Raw genomic sequence first — 18716 nt, 5'->3', positions numbered from 1 at the left:
GCTAAGGCAGCCAACTGGAGCTGGAGGTAGCCACTTCCCCCTCAGTTTGTCTACAGGAGGCTGGGGCCAGGTTTAGGAGAACAGAAAGTTACCTGTAGTAGACAATGGAACCAGGTGGTGGGAGATATTAAACCAGAGAGACTTTGACTGAGCCACAAGAGGAAATGCTGGGTAGGAAAGAGGAAGTGGATGGACCAGCTGATCTAGGAGAAAGCGGGCTAGGGAGAGAAGTCTCCATGGTTCTGAACACAGGCCACATGCTGCAGCAGGAGGACCCCAACCCAAAGAACATGCTAGAGGGGTGAGGAAAGCAAAGCAGGGAAGCGTGTGGAGTTATTTTTATATAGATCTATTCCTTGTGCTATTAAAGGAAGAGCAATGGGGTTTAAGAACCCTCTGCAAAGCCTCAATGTAGCACATACCATACATCTACCACATGCTTCTGAAGATGGAAACTGGGCATAGATCACTACCCAGCTGGAGTTCTGGGACAGGAAGTGTTTAGAGGGCAGCTGAGGGGCCAGCTCTGAGCTGGGGGCTGTGGAGTGGGCCACTTGGTCACAGTGCCCTAAAGCATCCCTCAAAGACTGCAGAGCCTTAAAACAGCTGAATCCCCTCCCAGCTGTCTGGTAAGCAGCCCAGCTGGGATGCAAATGCAAGCCCAGGTCCCCCATACAGCCCTGCTCTGCGCAGCCTTCCTTACTTTCTCCCAGTGTGGTTTGCCAGTGACACAGGGCAGGGGCTGGCGCGCAGGCTCAGCCAGGCCCTGCACCACAGCTCACTGAAGCTGATGGGAGTTTTCCCTGTGACTTTGGATGAAGTGTAAGTGCAGTACAGCCCTGAAGGGGAGTGAGCAGACTGTCCTTAGCCCCACACACATACCCACAACCACCACCATCACAGCCCCACACTGCATCATCACTTTATTTCAGTACAGATCACAAGTGAGGAGCTGGTACAAATCTCTAACATGCAATTGGAGCGGCACAGAGGTAGGTGAGGGGCACAGCCTTCCTGGGTCATCTCCTAGAAGATTGCAGCACTCTTGGGATGGGACAGCAGCTGGGAGCTATTTCCCCTTCTAAACTCCTCCTTCTCCCCCTGTGCCCAACTGTGGCCCCCAGGCACCACACTCATCTTAAGGCAAGGGTGGGCTCAAAGCTGTGGTAGCATTCTAGACAGCAACAGCCTGGCCCTGCTGGTTCCTAGCCTAAGGCAGGGGTGACCACTGCCAGCAATGGCCACTTCCCAGGGAAAGCCCATCTCAAACCAGGCTGGGTTTGGCAGCAGCTCAGCTGTTAGTCAGCCCAAGCATCCAGGCTATGCTGTGCCAGTCAGGGAAGATCAGCAGTGTGTGTCTTGCACATCTGGGCCAGCTGTGATCCGTCGCCTCTGGAATAGCTTTGATTTTCCTTTTCTAGGTCATGCAGACCCCTGACTTCACTTCTGTTCCTCTGAAATGGAGTCAGCACTAAGTAACATCAACAGGTTACTCCTGAGGACATTCTGCGCCAAAAAAATTAAAAAATTCTGCACCAAAAAGTTAAAAATTCTGCAAAATTTGGCAAATTTTATTTGTCAAATTAATGTGGTTGCTCGAGCATGGTATTGGGGAGCATAGGCCCCTAGCTGCACAGAGGTGGGAGATCACTGTTCAGCTCCCCCAGGACATGGACTCAGCAGTGATGCTGCACCCAACCTTGAGACAGGGCAAGGACTGGCCTACCCCAGAAACACCCCAGGGCCCTGCCCCTCTGTGCCAGGTGCACCAAGTGTGGGAGACAGGCTCAGAAAGACAGGAGGATCCAAGTGTGTGTGTGGGGGGAAAATCTAGGTGTGGGTTGAGAGGGCTCTGGGTGGGGCAAGCTGGGTGGGGGCAGCTCAGTGGGAGATCCAAGTGCAGGGTTCTGGATGGAGAGGGGCTTGTTGGGGGGTTCTGGGTGCAAAGGTAATGGGACACAGCAAGGGGGTCCAGGTGAAGGTGGTTGGGGCTCAGCAGGGGTGGTGGTCTGGGTGTGGGGAGCTTAGTGGGAGGGGGGTGGGGGTGTCCAGACGCTGAGGGAGTGATGCTCAGTGTGGTGGGGAATCCAGGTATGGGTGACTTGTCAGGATGGTCCAGGTGCAGGGAGTGGGGTTTGTCGTCAGGGGGAGCAGGGTTCTGAGCATGGGGGAGTGAGGCTTGGCCAGAGGGTCTGGGTATGAGGGGGTCTAGGCAGATGGGGGAGCAGCTTCCTGTACAGTGATCCCTCCCCCTGCAGCTCAGGAGCAATAGGTGAAGGAAGAGTGTGGGGTGAGGGGGCAGTTTGGAGACTTTCCTACAGCCAGGGGAGAAAGCTGGGGATGGGTCTGACCTGGCCTCGGATGCTGTGCAGGGGAAGAGGAAGTCCCATTCTCCCCAGCCCAGCCGGGACTAGCAGCTGAGCCAGGCATGGGGTAGGAGCCACCAGCTGGGTCTTCCCATCTCGCCTCCTGCCCCACAGTGATGTACCTCTCTGCCAGCTGCCCTGGGCACCTGAAACATACAGCTGGGGGGAAGAGGGGGGGAGTCCTATGACTGCTCTTGTGGCTTCCCTTTGCTTCCCTGTCAGAAAGTCATTTTTCTGCAGGGAAGCAAAGAAATCTGCGGGAGACAAATTCTGCACATGCGCAGTGGCACAGAATTCCCTCAGGAGTAATCCAGTCAGTCCCTGGCTGAGGAGCAGCACTATCCTCCTGCCTTGGCCAGTGCTCCACGTACAACAGGAAGAATGAGCAATTAGTGGTCCAGCTCCTCGCAGGGATTCGTGAGTTTTTGCTCCTCTTGGCACCTTACAGTCAAGAATCTCAGAACACTTTGGGAAGTTAATGCTCTGTGAATCTGGGCACTGCTATGGCGTGCTCCTGAGGGCGTTCAGGGGAGGATCGCTACAGCCAATAACAAGACACTGGCTGTAAAGACACATGTTGTGGTGGGAGGTTTGTTTTCCACCTCCTCCAAGACCAGCAGTGCCAATGAACTTCCGTTCCTATAGTGCCTTCAGTCCAAAGGGCACCAAAGCATTTTGCAACCCTGGGGGGGGGGGGGGGGGGGGATTAAAATTCTACACACAGGGACCATTTTAAGTAATGCTGGAATTCAGCCACCTCTGGGCTGGAATGTGACATCCATATAACAGCATACAATAGTTTGGGATCAGAAGTGAAGACAACTGTAGAAAAGGGGCACTGGAAGGGCTATGGAGGTAGGCAGAATGATTAGCCAAATCGGAATTTGATCAGAAAAATGAGGCCTCAAGAAACAGGAGGGTGGGATAAAGATAAAGCACTCTAAGATCCATGGGTCCATAAGAAGAGCCTCTAACATGGATGTTCTTAGTCACCCAGCTGTTAAGGACTTCACCCTACATGCAGGAGTTGGAAGACAATAGGCTGCGGAACCAATCAGTTAATTTCTGTTCCCAGCATAAGCAGAGCCTAGAAGAGAGCTGGTGCCTTTTGGAGCCTGGAGAGGTTAGGCACAGGGAACAGGTAGATGTACCACAGGCTCTGATGGAGAGAGAGCCTGTTTCTGCTGCGGGATCGGGGAGTGAATGGCTCCGAGGGGTGAAGTGGGATGTGGGGCCTTTTACCTCATATCACCAGGCCGAATCTGGCTCATATTAGCAGTAGCTGGACACAGCAATTATCGGAGGTCTGTATATGGTTTGTGGGATATGCAGATGCTGTCAATCTCTGGGCCGGATGAGCCAGCACCAGAGACCTCGAGAGATGTCCGGGACACCAGGCAGGTAGAAAGGGTGTCTGAGTACAGGCTGCTGCTAGCCTGGTGCTGCAATCTCCATCACTGAGCAGGAGCACGCGTTTTCTCCTGCAGCTAATGGTGTGATTGGGCCAACAGCTGGGAGAGAGGGATTCAGGAGTTAAAACCAACAGCTCCAAGAGGCAGCACTGTCCAGTGAGTAGAGCAGGGGCCTGGATTCTATTCCCAGCTAAGACACCAACATACGACATGGCCTATGGCAAGTCACTTCTCTCCGTACCTCAGTTTCCAATCCGGATCCTGAACTAACAAGCTGGCGTCAGGCTGCAGAGCTCCGAGATGCTCATGGGAGCAGACAGAGTGTTACGGCTCTGGGGAGGAGAGGAGGTGGGACCCACCAACTGGCTGGTTCGTTCCAAGCTCTCAGATAATGTTCCTCTCGAGGACCTGCTCCCCAGAGACGAACCTGTTGAAGGAGAACTTCTCCATGTTGATGGTCATGAACTTGCCTTTCAGAATGAGCTCGGCCACAGCCCTGCCTGCCGCTGGCGACAGCTGCAGCCCGTGCCCGCTGAACCCCGTGATGAAGAGCATGTTCTCCACCAGCGGGTGAGGGCCCAGCACGGCGTTCTGGTCAAACGTGTTGTAGTCATAGTAGCCAGCCCAGGCACTCTTCACCTGCCCAAAGAACACACACTCAGGGCCCTGCAGGCCATCTGCCAGTGGGACTGACCTATCCACCAGGAAACCCCACCTCACACTGGCATTGACACCCCCATGTTGGCAGCCGCAGCCGGGACGCCCGGGAATGAACAGATCAACCGAACTCACCTCTCACGCCTGAGGAGTGTCTCATGGGGAGGGCTGCACGAGGGGGAAGCTTGCTCTGTGTTGTTCCCACTCCGAGGACAGAGGCCTCCCACCTCCAGAGCTGTCACTTTAAAGTAGCTCCTGACGCTCCTCTCACTGGCCCATCATCCCCACCAGCCACCCGTCCTGATACCGCCGCAGGGATACGATGTGCTGTAGCCCTGCCAGCTTGGGCGCTCGGGCACTGCCATCCGATCACATCGGCAAACCTTCCCCTTCCCCGGGGTTCTCCAGGTCACGGACCAGCCCCACCGGGACGGGGAGAGAGAGGGAGAGGCGTTCACTTCCTCCTCTTTTCTCAAGGTGAACAAGCACAGGGATGCACAGGCCTGTTACCTTCAGGGACTTGAACACCGGCACCCGATGGGCCAGATGGGGCCAGATCTTCTCCTGGAAGAAATTGTGATCGACTTCCAGGTCTTGGATGTCTGGCTCTTCCTCCTGGGGGTGGGACCAAAGACAGGGTTTGTCACCCAGACAGCGACCCACGGCCCTGGTGCCAGAGCTCAGCAGGGAGCTACCTGTTAGCAGCCTGAGCTGGGAGAGGCGGCTTGAGAACAAGCATTCAGGGGGCAGCAGGGCTGTTCTGCATGGCAGCGTGACGGAGCTGGGCTTGGGTGCTGGCTGTGGGGCCACAGAGCCCAGTCTAGGGGAGCAGGTCACTGTCCGGGGATGCTGGTGGGGGCAGGCTGGTTCCATTCGGCTCCTGTGGAGCTCCAGCACTGAGAGCTCCCAGGGAGGTTGTAACTGGACCCGGGCGAGTCTGGGATTCTGTAAGGATGGGGTGGACGCATCTGCTCCCGATGCTGGAGAGACGCTGCCGAGCCCCATCGCTGCCATGGAAAATTCCCCACTCCAAAGGGACCGATTACGTGTGCTCCAGGGCTGTGTCTGACAGCGTAGGAGCAGAGCCGCTCAGTCCGTGGGGGGAGACTCGGATCTGCCAAAAGCCGTTTCCATTACACCGTCCCCCTCCTGAGTCCTGCACTGCAGCCTTTCCCTTCTAGGACGGGATGCTCCCTGCAGTTCATCAACGCTGAATCAATCAGCCAGAGAGGGCGCTGGTGAGCGATTGAAAATACTCCCCCTCTGTTGGTTCCCGTTTAACTGAACCCAGACTGCCTCCACGGTGCGAGTTGCCCGTTGCTGTGGGTGAGGGGAGGGGCATGCATCACGGCATGTCCTGACTGCGGGGGCAGTCTGACGTCACTAAATCCAGTTCCCCCCATATCTATAGGGCCATTGCTCCCCCGCCCCCGATTACGGGGCTATCGCTCCCCCGCTGAGCCCTCCCCGCTTCCCCCTTTACGAGATGCTTCGCTGGTTACGACTGCCTCGAGACCCCGACTGACTCACCTCTGGTGGGCTGAGGCCTCCCAAGTAGTTGCCTCCCGTGCCTTCCCGGCGGAAATAAGCCTGCGTGGTGTCAACCAGCATGGGACAGTCCAGGCCAGGCCCATCAGGGCAGTGCCACACAAAGATATACCTGGGGGTAGCGGGGGCGGGGTGAGTTGGCTAAGGGACTGAAGGCCAACCCCTCCTCTTCCCGGGGTTCAGCCAGAGCCCTGGGAGCCAGAGCAGACCCAGGGAAGAAGTTTCCGGAAGGTACGAGCAGTTTGGGGCAGGGGCTGCCTTTTTATCCGCCTCCTGGACAGCGCCGGGCACTATGCCAGTGTTCACCCAAGCCAGGCAGTCAGAATCCAACCTCCCAGGCCTTCCCAATTTCCAAGGCTTCTGCTTGTCCACCTTCCCAGAGCGACAGAACCGAGAGCAGGGTATTTCTGGCCGCCCTACGGTCCCGAGCACAGCGGAGTCGCCCTGAGGGAACGCACCTCATTTGACCGCTTAACCTAGTCAGCTCTTGCGCTGAAGCTTCACTTGGCTCTTCCCCAGCCAAGATATGGGAGTCCCCGGAGAAGGAATCAAACCTGAATGTGCAAATCAATGCCCACACCTCACACATCCAAGGATCCTGTGTCACAAATCCCACCCACGCCACGTTATTTAACCTGCACCTTTTCCTGGGCTCCACGGGTAGCTTGATCCCTTCCTGGGTGTCGGGTGGCCCGATCCCAACGCCGGCCATCTCGGCCAGCTTCTGTGACCAGGGGCCAGCTGCATTGACCACCAGGGAGCACTCCACGGGCTGGTATTCCAAACTGTTGGGCATGTGGACCTGGAAGGCACAAGGGGGAGAGCAGTGAGCTTAATAGACCCCAAAGAGCCCTGGGTGCCAGATGCCCCTTGAAGGCTTTCCAGGCAGAGCAACAGCGCTGCACTGGAGCGGGTGTCATGGAATAAAGAGGGGAACTGCCCCCCCGAATTACCCTGCACTGGAAACAGATGTTGGGGAGCCACTGCTTCATGGGGCAGAGCAAGAGAAGAGGGAGGGCAGGAGCGGCTGTGCATAGGGTGCTGGAGAGCAGGAAGCAGTGAGGAGAGACAAAGATGGTCTTGTGGTTATAGCATGAGGCTGGGCCGCAAGAGAACCCAGTTCTCTTCCCGGCTCTGCCACTGACTCAGAACGTGGTCTTGGGTGAGTCCCATCATCACTCTGTGCCTCAGATTCCCCATCTGTTAAAGTGAGATAATATTAGTGACTTACCTCACTGGGGAGAGTGGGGAGAAAATGAAGCATGGAGGGAGCATCACACAATGAGTCCCTGGCAGAGGTGGGAGTAGAATCTGGAGTCCCACCACCTCTGGGAACCCACTGCCTAGGTTCTTGGACTAGGAGGTATTGCTGTGTTGGTACCCTGGCTCCCACGGACACGTGGCCCCACACAAAGGAGAAGGAAGCTTTTTCAGTTATGCAGTGTGTTCGGATTTCAAGACCAGAAGGACCAGCTATCATCCAGTCTGACCTCCAGTGTAGCATAGGCCAGGGGATTCCGCCCCGTGACTTCTGCACCGGGCCCCGTGACTTGTGGCTGAACTGCAGTGGAGGTTTTTGGAAGCCACCCAGTCTCAATCTGAAAAACTCCAAGTAATGGCGAACCCACCACGACCCTCAAGGAGCTGTTCTAATGGCCAATTACCCTCACTGTTAAAATATCCCCAGGTCAGGGTTAACTGTATGACCCCACTCAGCCCCCTAGTGTGTATGTCTTAGGAGATCATCATTTTTCTTCCACGCAGGTGATCAGTAGGGTCAAGCCCAGGATGCATCACAGATCTCTCCTGTCTGAGACATGACACTACCAGTGGGACCAGACCACTGGGGGATTACTTACGCGGACATAATTAATGCGGGAGAAGGTCAGCTCCCCCTCAGGCATCATTATTTCTCGGGAGGAGATGGTAAAGGCTGGGAAAGAGAAACAGAAAAAAACATGCAGCAAACAGCAATTTGCTCACTCCCTTCAAATACCTCTGAGGATCTGGGCCTATCTGCAGCAGGCACAACTGGCTAATTTGCACAGCTTGTAAGTAACACACAAAGACCAGCTCTCCACAGTGCAGAATTACCCATCACTGCTAGAGAATAGCCTACAGTCCCTTCGCTAGCACACAAGGTGTAGTCCAAGAAGCCATTCAAACTAAAATCTCTAACAGCTGTTTATTTGTTTTCAGTACATTTTATGATCCCTGCTCTGTCCCTGTGTTCGCTCACTGATCTGTAACGTACAGTGATCGGTAACGGGCAGGCACACAGCTCACGAGTGAGTCACAGCAAAAGGGGGGGAAAAAATCACTAGACAGATTACGGAGAAATGTAACTTGTGCTAAACCACCCGAGACCAAGAATACATCAGAGATAATGTATAATAGATGCTGTAAATATACTTGACTCTCATACAGTGCTTTTCAGCCATAGATCTCAAAACTCTTTACAAAGATAGATAACTGTCCTTAGCCACATGTTACAGATGGAGAAACAAAGACACAGAGAGATTAAGTGACTTGCCCAAAGTCACGTAGTGATATTGTGGCAGAGCTAGGAATAGACCGGCTGTCCCCTGACTCCCAGCTCTGTCCTTATTCCATTAATCCCCATCTGCTCATTTACCCATTCCACAGTTCTTCAGATAGACAGCCATGGAATTTAACATAGAATCAAAGGCATCAGAAACGGACTGTCCCATGTGGTACCATTTAGGTGAGTCGCTGAGAACAGGCCTGCACTGTTCCTTACAGGAGATATTCTCCAATGCTTCATCTACTATAATTTGAAAAGAGCACATGAGGAAATGGACTAGAAAAAGTTTGGCAGGTTTGTCTGTTTATTTTTTTATTAAATGTTTGGCAGGTAAAAAGCCTTTGGTTCCAAGCCCTGAGCTCAGTGCTCTGCTTCTCCTACTACAGCTGATGAAATCCCCGATTTCAAAAGCAGGGCAAGGAGTTACCTTACATGCACTGCTTTAGTGTCTGTGACATCCCCAGCAAACTGTGGCAGGGGAAACAGAATCCTGGACTCCAATCTGGGCCAACAGAGGATATCAATTGTTTCTAAAATACATTTCCAGAACTTACACCTACACACTTTTGTTTCTGATTCAAGGTCTTAAGTGGTTTTGGCAGCTATTTATTTCATTTTATCACCTGTATTAATTTTTCCATCTTATTTTAAAGATAGCAGCTCAGCAACACCTCTGGACCAGCTGAGCAACCCCTAGTACCCAGCTGGATCAGTACCGAATCCCTAACACTACGATTCGCAATCTTACATGCGCCTTTGAGGTCTCCCATCCAAGTAATGACCAGATACAACGCTGCTTAGCTGAGAGGATCTCAGCACATGGTATTGCGACAACCCTACAGGGGGGTCAAAACTACTTGCCAGCCTCAAACAGTGAGAGGGGCTCACTTACACGTCACTTCTCCGAAGCACTGAAAAACACCCATGGACATTGCTTTTCTCCTGAAGGCAGTGAGGAGGGACCAAGGATCAAACCAACCCTCATTTTCTAGGCCTAAAGAAAGAAGAAATGGTCACATGGAAGAGCAGGCATGAACAAAGCAACCATTCACCCACACAAGCGCCCTACATGTAGGATGCCTGCAAAGTACAGCCCCCGTCCTACAGACACTTGTGCTCACACTTAACTCTATGCACGAAAGGTTCCACTGAAGTCAACAGAATTAGTCACAGGCACAAAGGTAAGTATGTGCATAAATACCTGTGCGTTTAGCAGATGCATTATGCAGAAAGGTATGTATTATTATCCCTATTTTATAGAGGAGGTGAGTTAGCTAGGCCAACTAGAGTTTATTGCTGCTTAAGGTATCAATTTTTTTCTTTAATATACAGGTATCATTCAGCAACAGACAAGTATTTAACTTATAGTTACATAAAAGTTACACCAGTTCCCAGGAAGGAGCACTTTAATGAAGGGTGAATTCCAGCTTCCATTCTACCTCCATTTTTGTTTTTCAGTCTTGCCAAACAAATTCTCATTGGTCTGTATGGTTCCGTGTTTGGGCTCATCCAAAAGGTGAATTTGTTTGGAGAGTCTGAATGAGATCAGTCCTGTTATTTCCAAGTCAAGCAGCCAGGAAGATAAAACACTTTCCCCACACATTCCAACTGAGCATTTTATGCTCCGATAACTCAAATGGGTGAAGCTAGAAATTTTAAACTTGGCTTGATTTATAGACCTCAATGGGGAAGGGAAAACAGTTCAAATTTAAAAGAAGTCAGTACGATAATTTTGGAGGTGTGAAAATGTAAAGTCAGCATCTCTACGCAAATGCATCTGAATTCTAGTCCCCCTCCCCAGTCTGATGCAGTGATGCCTTCAGTTAAGCGTGTTCTCTGCAGATCGGTCAGAAAAAGTATTGCCGAGTTTCTCCCCTCTATTTCCCCAAGGAAAAAACAGGGAAATTAAATGCAAAAACCTAAATATTAGTGTACAATTGAGAAATCAACCACCCAAAAGTTACGTTTACATGGCCATATTGTACATACAATCTTAATGATATTCCCATCTGCCTTGTTAAATGAAAGCCGTTATACTGTTGGTTTTATTATTAGAGATGTGCCATGAAACAGACAAGACATGTAACAAGCTGTGTTAAATATTTATCAGAAACCTTAATTTTTGGCACTCTCTTACTCTGGACTTTGATTTTTCAGCCCTAACATGGCATTTAAGTGTAGTTTTGCACTTAATATCTAACAGCAGGATTGGCCCTTGTAATGAAAGCTGGTCTTTTCAGTTCCTTTCGTAGTTTCAGAAACATCTGTTACATTTTCTTTTTAATTTTACTCCTCTAATATTTAGTGAGACTGATGTGCAAAGGGAGTTCCATTCCCCCATGGGGTGAGCAGGGGTCTAGCAATTAGATACCATAGGATGCCACAGCCACGTCATTGGTATTTATCCACGGATACTTCTTCTTCAGTTGTGCTGGTGACAGAAGGCAGACCTCAGCTCCTTCAGCCCTGAAAAGCCATTAAATATACATTAGAACACGCTGGTTTTAGTCCTGATACAGCTATTGTTAGGAAACACGTGGGAGAAGATCTGGAGAGAATGAAGCATAACCACTAGGAGAAAAAAAAGGAAATCCAGGATGTTTACCGTAACTTGATAGCAGTTCTGCTTCTCTCTCTCCAGACCTCCTCCCCATGCTAATGGTACAAGGCTCCTCATCCCTAATGAGCTCCTCATGTGCTAGGTCCCAGCTAGCTCAAGCCCATCTCTCTTCCTGCTCCTCACACAGGGACGCTTCATCTGGAGACCCACAGTGTAAAGGTCACAAGGGCTGGGCACTCTCAGTAGAAGGCCCTTTGCTACAGAATTCGCTATCCAGGGACTTTAAGGCCAGAAGGGACCATCGTGATGATCTAGTTTGACCTCCTGCACATCACAGGCCACAGAACCTCACCCACCCACTCCTGTAATAGACCCCTAACCTCTCGCTGAGTTACTGACATCCTCAAATCATGGTTTAAAGACTTCAAGTTACAGAGAATCCATCATTTACACTAGTTTAAACCAGCAAGTGACCCGTGCCCCACACTGCAGAGGAAGGAGAAAAACTCCCAGGGTCTCTGTCAATCTGACCCAGTGGAAAATTCCTTCCCAACCCCCCCAGTTAGACACTGAGGGCAAGACCCACCAGCCAGACATCTGGGAAAGAATTTGCTGTAGTAACTTAGAGGCCCCTCCTCCCCAATCTAGTGTCCCATCACCAGCCATCAGAAATATCTGCTGCTAGCAGTCGCAGATGGGCTACATGCCACTGTAGGCAGTCTCATCATACCACCCCCTCCATAAACTTATCAAGCTCAGCCTTGAAACAAGGTTGGCTGGCCAATATCAGCCACTACATCCACTGCCTCGCTTCCCAGCTCCCACTGTTTCACCCGCCGAGGGGCTGTACCTCTGAATGTGCACGTTCTCCTCCAACACGGCAGCTCCGTTCTCCGAGGCCAGGAAGAGGTATCCCGAGGGGTTAAACTGAATATCTATGGGCGGCTCGTTCACAACCCCCAAATGCTCCTGGGGACAGAGAGCTCCCGTCAACACTCCAGTCACTGATCTGATTCAGGCAGATGCAGAGGGAGAAGGACCTGGGACCCATTCAAGAGACCATCACTGCATTATCTCCCCGTAAAATGGAAGAGCTGCTCTGGTTTGGCAACCCCCTCAGAATGACCTGTCCTCCTCTGCTAGAGACCTCCCTTGAGCCCGTCAGTGCGGCTTTTTGCTCTGCCAGAGGGGTCGCTGACAAGCTGCATAGGCCCCCTCAGTCTCCCTAGTGATCGACAGCATCACCTACGTACATTTCCCAGCACTTGTCAGCTTGGGAGCGAAGATGGGACTCGAACCTAGATCCCTTGCGTGGCCACGCAGAATGTGGCCTGGTTACTGTTTGTACTGTGCTTCAGCACACAAAGAACAACAGAAAGCCCGAGGTATTACTAAGCATAGGCCACTGACTGATCATTCTCTCCCAGAAGAGACACAGGTGAAATAGCGATGTGAGACACTTGTGTAAATCCAGAGCCACTCCGGATTTACACCAGCAAGCAGTAGACTCAGGCCCACAAGCAGGTATAAGCAATGCAGCAGCGAATACATTGTCTCACACACACACACACAGCTAATTAAATGAACTATACTACGCTCCACCTGCAGCCATGGCGACAAGGCGGTTCAGCATGCCTGTAGCTCCCCTAAGCCTCCTGACTCCAAACTCTCTCTAGCACGGCGCTTGCAGGCGTTGAGGCCCCTGGAGAGTCAGGGCCCTAGCACCTCCCTTCAGACCTTGGCCAGCGTAACGTACGTTGATCGTGCGCAGGAAGAATGCTGAGTAGAGGGACATCTGGATGTTTTCTGGCAAGGAGAACTGCTGCCGAATCCCTCCTGCAGAAAGCACCGTGGAGGCTTGCGAGTACTGTAGGGAAGCCAAAGGGGCAGGGGAAGGATGGTCAGGATGGCAGAGTTACCAGAACAGAAACGAGGCAGCTAGTTTTCAGTTCTTCCCTCTCACAGGCTCTAGTGCTGGTGAAAGGCCTGGGCCCAACAGCCCTGGGGACTGAACTTGCCTGTTCACGGAGCAAAGCCAGGACAAGTAGCAGCTGTGAAACAATCCCCTGATGCTGCTCTACCAAGGAACCCTGCAAACTCCCTCTAGTGAGCAGAGGGGAGATCAGTTTCCATGAACCATTCACTCCTGTGTTGGCCTCCTGAGACTATCAACGGGGTGATGTGGGCACTTGCCCTTTGGGAACTGGAGAGGCCACCAAACATCTTGCAGATGGCATCAACTTTTGGTCCCTTCCAACCTGGGCTGGAGTCCAACCACTGACCTTGAGGCTGCATCTCGCATTAGCAAGCCCTGCCCCCACATGCTGTCCCTAGCCTAGCATTTGCAGGGGGTTAGCCTAGACGTTACAGAGACCCTAAAAGAGCAGGGATGCAGTTACCCCGTTATGGGTGGCCAAAGCCCGCAGCAGCCCCATCCTGGTCATTAATGGGTAAAGAAATAGGATGGTGAGGAACAAGGACGAACTCACAGATGCAAAGACAAATCAGAAGATCTCAGGACTGGAAGGGACCTCCTGGGTCAGTACAGGCAGCCCCATACAATCCCATTCTTAAATTTATCAAGCTCCAATGCAGACACAGCAGAGGCCAAGTGACCTACTGGTGTGTCCTGGCTCTGCCCACACAGGTGAACACACAGGTGCTGATCTATTTTAACACCATGGAACATGGGAGTCCTTGATCAAAATAAATGGGCTGGAACATTGTAACCCCCTGTATGCTGGTCTTAGAGTCACTACTGAATCACCCGGCCCAACCCTGATCTCTGGGATGATTTAATTGGGGATGGGTCCTGCTTTTGAGCAGGGGGTTGGACTAGATGACCTCCTGAGGTCCCTTCCAACCCTGATAGTCTATGATTCTGCAGGGCCAGTCACTAACTCCTTCCCCACTGACCCCTTCTCTGATCAGCCTCTGCAGCCTCCAGCCCTTCCCGGGGGAGCCCATTCCACTGCCCCAACTGCTCTGGTGGCTAAGATGCTCACCTTTTATGGACGCGAATCTTCCTTGTGGGGGGAGGGAGATCTGGTGCAAGGAGGGGGACAGGGTGGGTTGGGTCTGCAGTGCAGCCACAGCACTTGGAGTTCAGCTCATTTTCTAAACCCTTGCCTAAACGAGACTCCGGGATGCTGCATATTTTAGTGGTAGCCTTCCCAGGGGTAACTTACCATTGGGTCCTTCTCAATCACAACCACTCGGAGCGCATCTCTCCGGGGCTCCAGCGCCTTCAACCAGTAGGCCACGGACCAGCCCATCACCCCTCCCCCCACGATGACCACATCTGCGCGCTCAGGAGGGAGACCCTTTGTGGTACCCAAGGGGTCCCAATCACTGCCCGGGAGGCTCTCTTTTAACTTCTTCTGGAACTTCACCACCTCCTTCTCCAGGTCTGTAAAGAGAGACGGGATTGTTAGCTGGCTCACCCTCTTCCAGCATGAGAAATCCAGACAGCAGGAGCAATCACCAGCCCAAACAGGGCTATGCAAGTGGAACGCAGGGAGAGCGGGGCAGTGTTAGGCAGAGGGGCACTGCGTTTGCTGGGCAAGTTCAGGCAAGGCTCAAGACACACTTCCCTTCTCTGTTTTCCATTAACCATGTGGTAAAGTCACGAGGCCCAGGCCCAGTGACATGCAGATAACGGCACATCTCCCTTCTCCACTGATACAGCCTCTGCCATCCCCAAGACGTCCCGACAACTGGGGGAGTTCTGCAGGTGGACAAAGATCATTCGGCTCTGGTTCAACCCAGGAAAGTCACAAATGATGTTTTTAGGAAGGGGAAAGACTGAAGTGCTCTAACTTCACCTACAACTGAGCCATCAGACCAAGCAGGTGGTGCAAAAAGCCTCAAGGTACTGCCAAACCCCTGACTAACCCTGGATGCAGAGATTACCACTAGGGCGAGGAATTCTTCCTTCCCTCGTTGTGTGGCAGGAAACCGCCTTCCCTGCTTTCAGATGAGGATATAGCCACTGAGATTCACAGCACCACCTGCGTGCTAGATGACTGCACCTCATTCAATCTAGGGCTAAATTAAACTGACATGGCTCAGCCTGCATCAGCGTATCTCATTAACCAAGGCCAATATGAACACGTCACACGTGTGTATTGTACATTCCACTGGCTCCCCGTTTGGTCCAGGACAGAAATTAAGGTCCTAGTCCTAACCTCTAAAGCCCTTAATGAACTGGGATCACCCCAGCCTATAAGAAAGCTACACTCCACAGGAACTCTGCTGCTGGAGAGACCCAGATTTAGTCTATATGGTGCTAGGAGCAGAGCAGTCTCTGGCTCTCAGACCCAGTGTAATCCCAGCTATGGGACTCCTTGCTTCTTAGGCTCATTGCTCAGTCTGACAGCATCCTTTTTGATCAAGCCTTACCGTGTAAATACCACATGCTCCTCAGTCCAGTCTTGGAAGTGGGGGAGGGATACCTCAGCGGTTTGAGCATTGACCTGCTAAACCCAGCGTTGGGAGTTCAATCCTTGAGGGGGCCATTTAGGGATCTGGGGCAAAAATTGGGGATGGGTCCTGCTTTGAGCAGGGGGTTGGATTAGATGACCTCCTGAGGTCCCTTCCAATTCTGATATTCTATGATTTACATTGACTTTTTTCTCTGTTGAGCATCTTTCACCTGCACTGAATCCACTTAATTGACAACCCTGGAAATCAACTTTTCTGTTCAGGTTCTGCAGGTGCCCTGTCACTGCCCAGCCAATACGGCCTCAGTCTTGCCCTCGAGGGACCGCCTGGGGCCAAGAAATTACTTGAGTCCCAGCTCCCCATTCATTCCCTGACTTCTCTGCTCAGACTGACAACAAGGGAGACAACAGTGCCAATGGCGATGGTGGTTTTGGAAGAGATTTTTTTTTGACAACTGGCCTGAGACTCAATAAAAAAGCATCTTCTCTCTTATATCATGTCATGTCCAGGTCACCACCCAGCTTGCTGCAGTCACTGGTAGTTTTATTTCTCTGCTGCGTGGGACCCACACAGAGGTTACGTTTGCTTTGAATATGCAACAGAACAGCATATATGGAATCCATGGAAACAAGAGGATAAATTCTAGTCTCCCCAGAGGCCAGTCATTTGTGCATCATTCTGGGGTACACTCTTTAGATTCCCCTTCTTGGCATGCAGGTTAGCGATCTAGATCAGCACGTGGTCACGTGATCCAGTTCCAATGCCAGCCCAATATTTAATGGAAACCCAGAGACCGAGATGTCACTCTTTTCTTATCACATGTGGCATCCATCCAAAGCTGATCCCATAGCTAGCAGTAGCCACTGGAGTCACTGACTACTGCGATGTGACAAGCCTGTTAACCTTTTGTAACCCTTATCAAGGTCATGTAACTGAGCCCAGGAAATAGAGTTCAGTCTCTTTCCACCGCCCCTGTGCATCACATATTCATTGTTACACAGGACATGGATCAAAGTTCGCTACCAACAGGTTGGAATCTGACCCCTGGTATTTATCTTTAAGAGCTGGATGAATCCAATTTCACAACCTGTCTTTATAAACATGTTCAATAGTAATACCTAATGTTATATAGTGCTTTTCATCCACAAATCTCAAAGCATTTTATAAAGGAAGTCAGTATCGTTAGCCTTGTTTTACAGATGGGGAAACTGAGGCACAGAGAGACATGACTTGCCCATGGTCACCCAGCAGGCCAATGGCAGAGCCAGGAAGTTCACCTAGCTCTTCTGAGTCCCATCCAGTGCCCTCTCCACTACATGCCTCTTAACGCTAAAATTAAGGGGATGAATTACCCACTGGAGAGACACCAATGACGAGGCCGCTGGGGAGCAACTTGGCCACAAGAGACTAAAGTTGTAGGAAAAATATGAAAGGTGGGTTAAGAGTGAACCCAGCCGCTGTGACAAACTCCGATTAACATAGGGGAGCTTGGGTTGCCTGGCACCACGTGCCCATGGGGTGACACTTTGCCCACCTCTAGCACCTTCTACCTGAGTTCAGAGCATTCTAGGAACAAGAATGAATTTAGCCCGATAGCCAGGCTAAGTGTCCGTTCTGTGTTTGTACAGCCCTAGCACAAGGGGGTCCTGATCCAGGATTACAAATAACCCCCCTCCCCCTCCTCATACAGATGGGAAACCGAGACATGGGGAGAGGCAGGACCCTGCCCAAGGTTGCAGATGGAACCCAGGGGTCCTGGCTCCCAGCCCTCTGCTTGAGCCATGAGAGGAGGCCTCCCCCGGCCCCTTGCAGGGCAGGGAGGCCTTGAGGCAGGCGGGTTAAGGTGGCTAGCCCCGGGCAGCAGGTCTCTGGGCACAGCCCGCTGGGGAAGTCGCTCCATCCGCGACAGGGCAAAGGCAGGAGGGGCGCTGAGCAGGTGAGCGCACCCCTCAGCCCCAGGCCATGCCCAGCCCCTGCTGGGGGCGCTCCCGGACCAGGGAGCTGGGACCGTCCTGCGGCAGCCGGGCGGAACATCGCACCCCGATGCCATGGGGAGCTCCAGGCCCTCGCCGAAGCCGGGCTCCCCCCCTCCCTTCTCCGCCCCAGCCCCCAGCCGAGCCCGGACTCCCCCCCAGCCGAGCCCGGAGACTCCCCCTCCCTTCTCCGCCCCAGCCCCCAGCCGAGCCCGGAGACTCCCCCTCCCTTCTCCGCCCCAGCCCCCAGCCGAGCCCGGACCCCCCCCCCCCAGCAGAGCCCAGAGACTCCCCCTCCCATCTCCGCCCCAGCCCCCAGCCTAGCCCAGAGACTCCCCCTCCCATCTCCGCCCCAGCCCCCAGCCTAGCCCGGAGACTCCCCCTCCCTTCTCCGCCCCAGCCGAGCCCGGACCCCCCCCTCCCTTCTCCGCCCCAGCCGAGCCCGGACCCCCCCCTCCCTTCTCCGCCCCAGCCGAGCCCGGACCCCCCCCTCCCTTCTCCGCCCCAGCCCCCAGCCGAGCCCGGACTCCCCCCCAGCCGAGCCCGGAGACTCCCCCTCCCATCTCCGCCCCAGCCTAGCCCGGACCCCCCCCCCCCCCCCAGCCGAGCCCAGAGACTCCCTCTCCCATCTCCGCCCCAGCCTAGCCCGGACCCCCCCCCAGCCGAGCCCGGACTCCCCCCCAGCCGAGCCCGGAGACTCCCCCTCCCATCTCCGCCCCAGCCCCCAGCCGAGCCCGGACCCCCCCCCAGCCGAGCCCGGAGACTCCCCCTCCCTTCTCCGCCCCAGCCCCCCGGGCCCCCCCACCTCTGAAGAGGTCCCGGCGCTGCGGGAGGCCGGTGCGGAGCTGGCGGGACCGTGGCGCGGAGCCCCCGGCGGGGAGGGGGAGGGGGCGGGGGCGCCCCAAGCCCCGGCACAAGCGACCAGCCCGGATCATGCCGGCCAGACCAGCCCACCCCCCACGCGGGCCGCCGGCAGGCCCCGCCCCCGCCCCCGCCCCCGCCCGCCGTCCCCGCGCTGACCAATAGCCTCCAACCACACTACTCCACCCCCCGGGCAAGCCTCCAATCCGCGTCCTCCATGTCTGCCTTTCCCCGATTGGACCTCGCCCACGAACGGGGACTGACCAATCCGCCGGCCCCGTGCTCCGGCACCCACCTCTTCAGGGGCGGGCATTTTACCATAAGGGGCCAATCAATGACGCTACTGCTGGC

At 53.6% G+C, this 18716-nt stretch overlaps 1 protein-coding gene across 1 annotated transcript; it reads right to left on the bottom strand.

Annotated features, from left to right (window-relative positions):
• Window positions 1–906: 906 nt before the first annotated feature.
• FOXRED1 (FAD dependent oxidoreductase domain containing 1) lies at window positions 907–18473 on the bottom strand. Its single transcript, XM_048827636.2, has 11 exons — window positions 18310–18473; window positions 14277–14497; window positions 12845–12955; window positions 11939–12057; window positions 10900–10994; window positions 9421–9522; window positions 7843–7916; window positions 6625–6785; window positions 5966–6095; window positions 4946–5050; window positions 907–4417 (listed from the first exon to the last, which is right to left on the bottom strand). Exons 1-11 carry the CDS (start codon window positions 18437–18439, stop codon window positions 4163–4165), a joined length of 1503 nt encoding a protein of 500 aa, XP_048683593.2. The 5' UTR covers window positions 18440–18473; the 3' UTR covers window positions 907–4162.
• Window positions 18474–18716: the final 243 nt, after the last annotated feature.

This window comes from Caretta caretta, chromosome 22, assembly GCF_965140235.1.
Source record: "Caretta caretta isolate rCarCar2 chromosome 22, rCarCar1.hap1, whole genome shotgun sequence".
NCBI classification, from domain to species: domain Eukaryota; kingdom Metazoa; phylum Chordata; order Testudines; family Cheloniidae; genus Caretta; species Caretta caretta.
Note: the sequence above shows the minus strand (reverse complement) of the source record. Positions and strands in the feature narration are given on the sequence as shown.

Excerpts from the sequence above, each read along its gene's own strand:
- FOXRED1 (XM_048827636.2), bottom strand. The coding sequence starts at position 18,439 with ATGATCCGGGCTGGTCGCTTGTGCCGGGGCTTGGGGCGCCCCCGCCCC. Across the intron at positions 12,956-14,276 it reads TGATTGAGAAGGACCCAATG|TACTCGCAAGCCTCCACGGT; the intron begins GTAAGTTACCCC and ends GCTTCCCTACAG. Across the intron at positions 4,418-4,945 it reads CGGTGTTCAAGTCCCTGAAG|GTGAAGAGTGCCTGGGCTGG; the intron begins GTAACAGGCCTG and ends TTCTTTGGGCAG.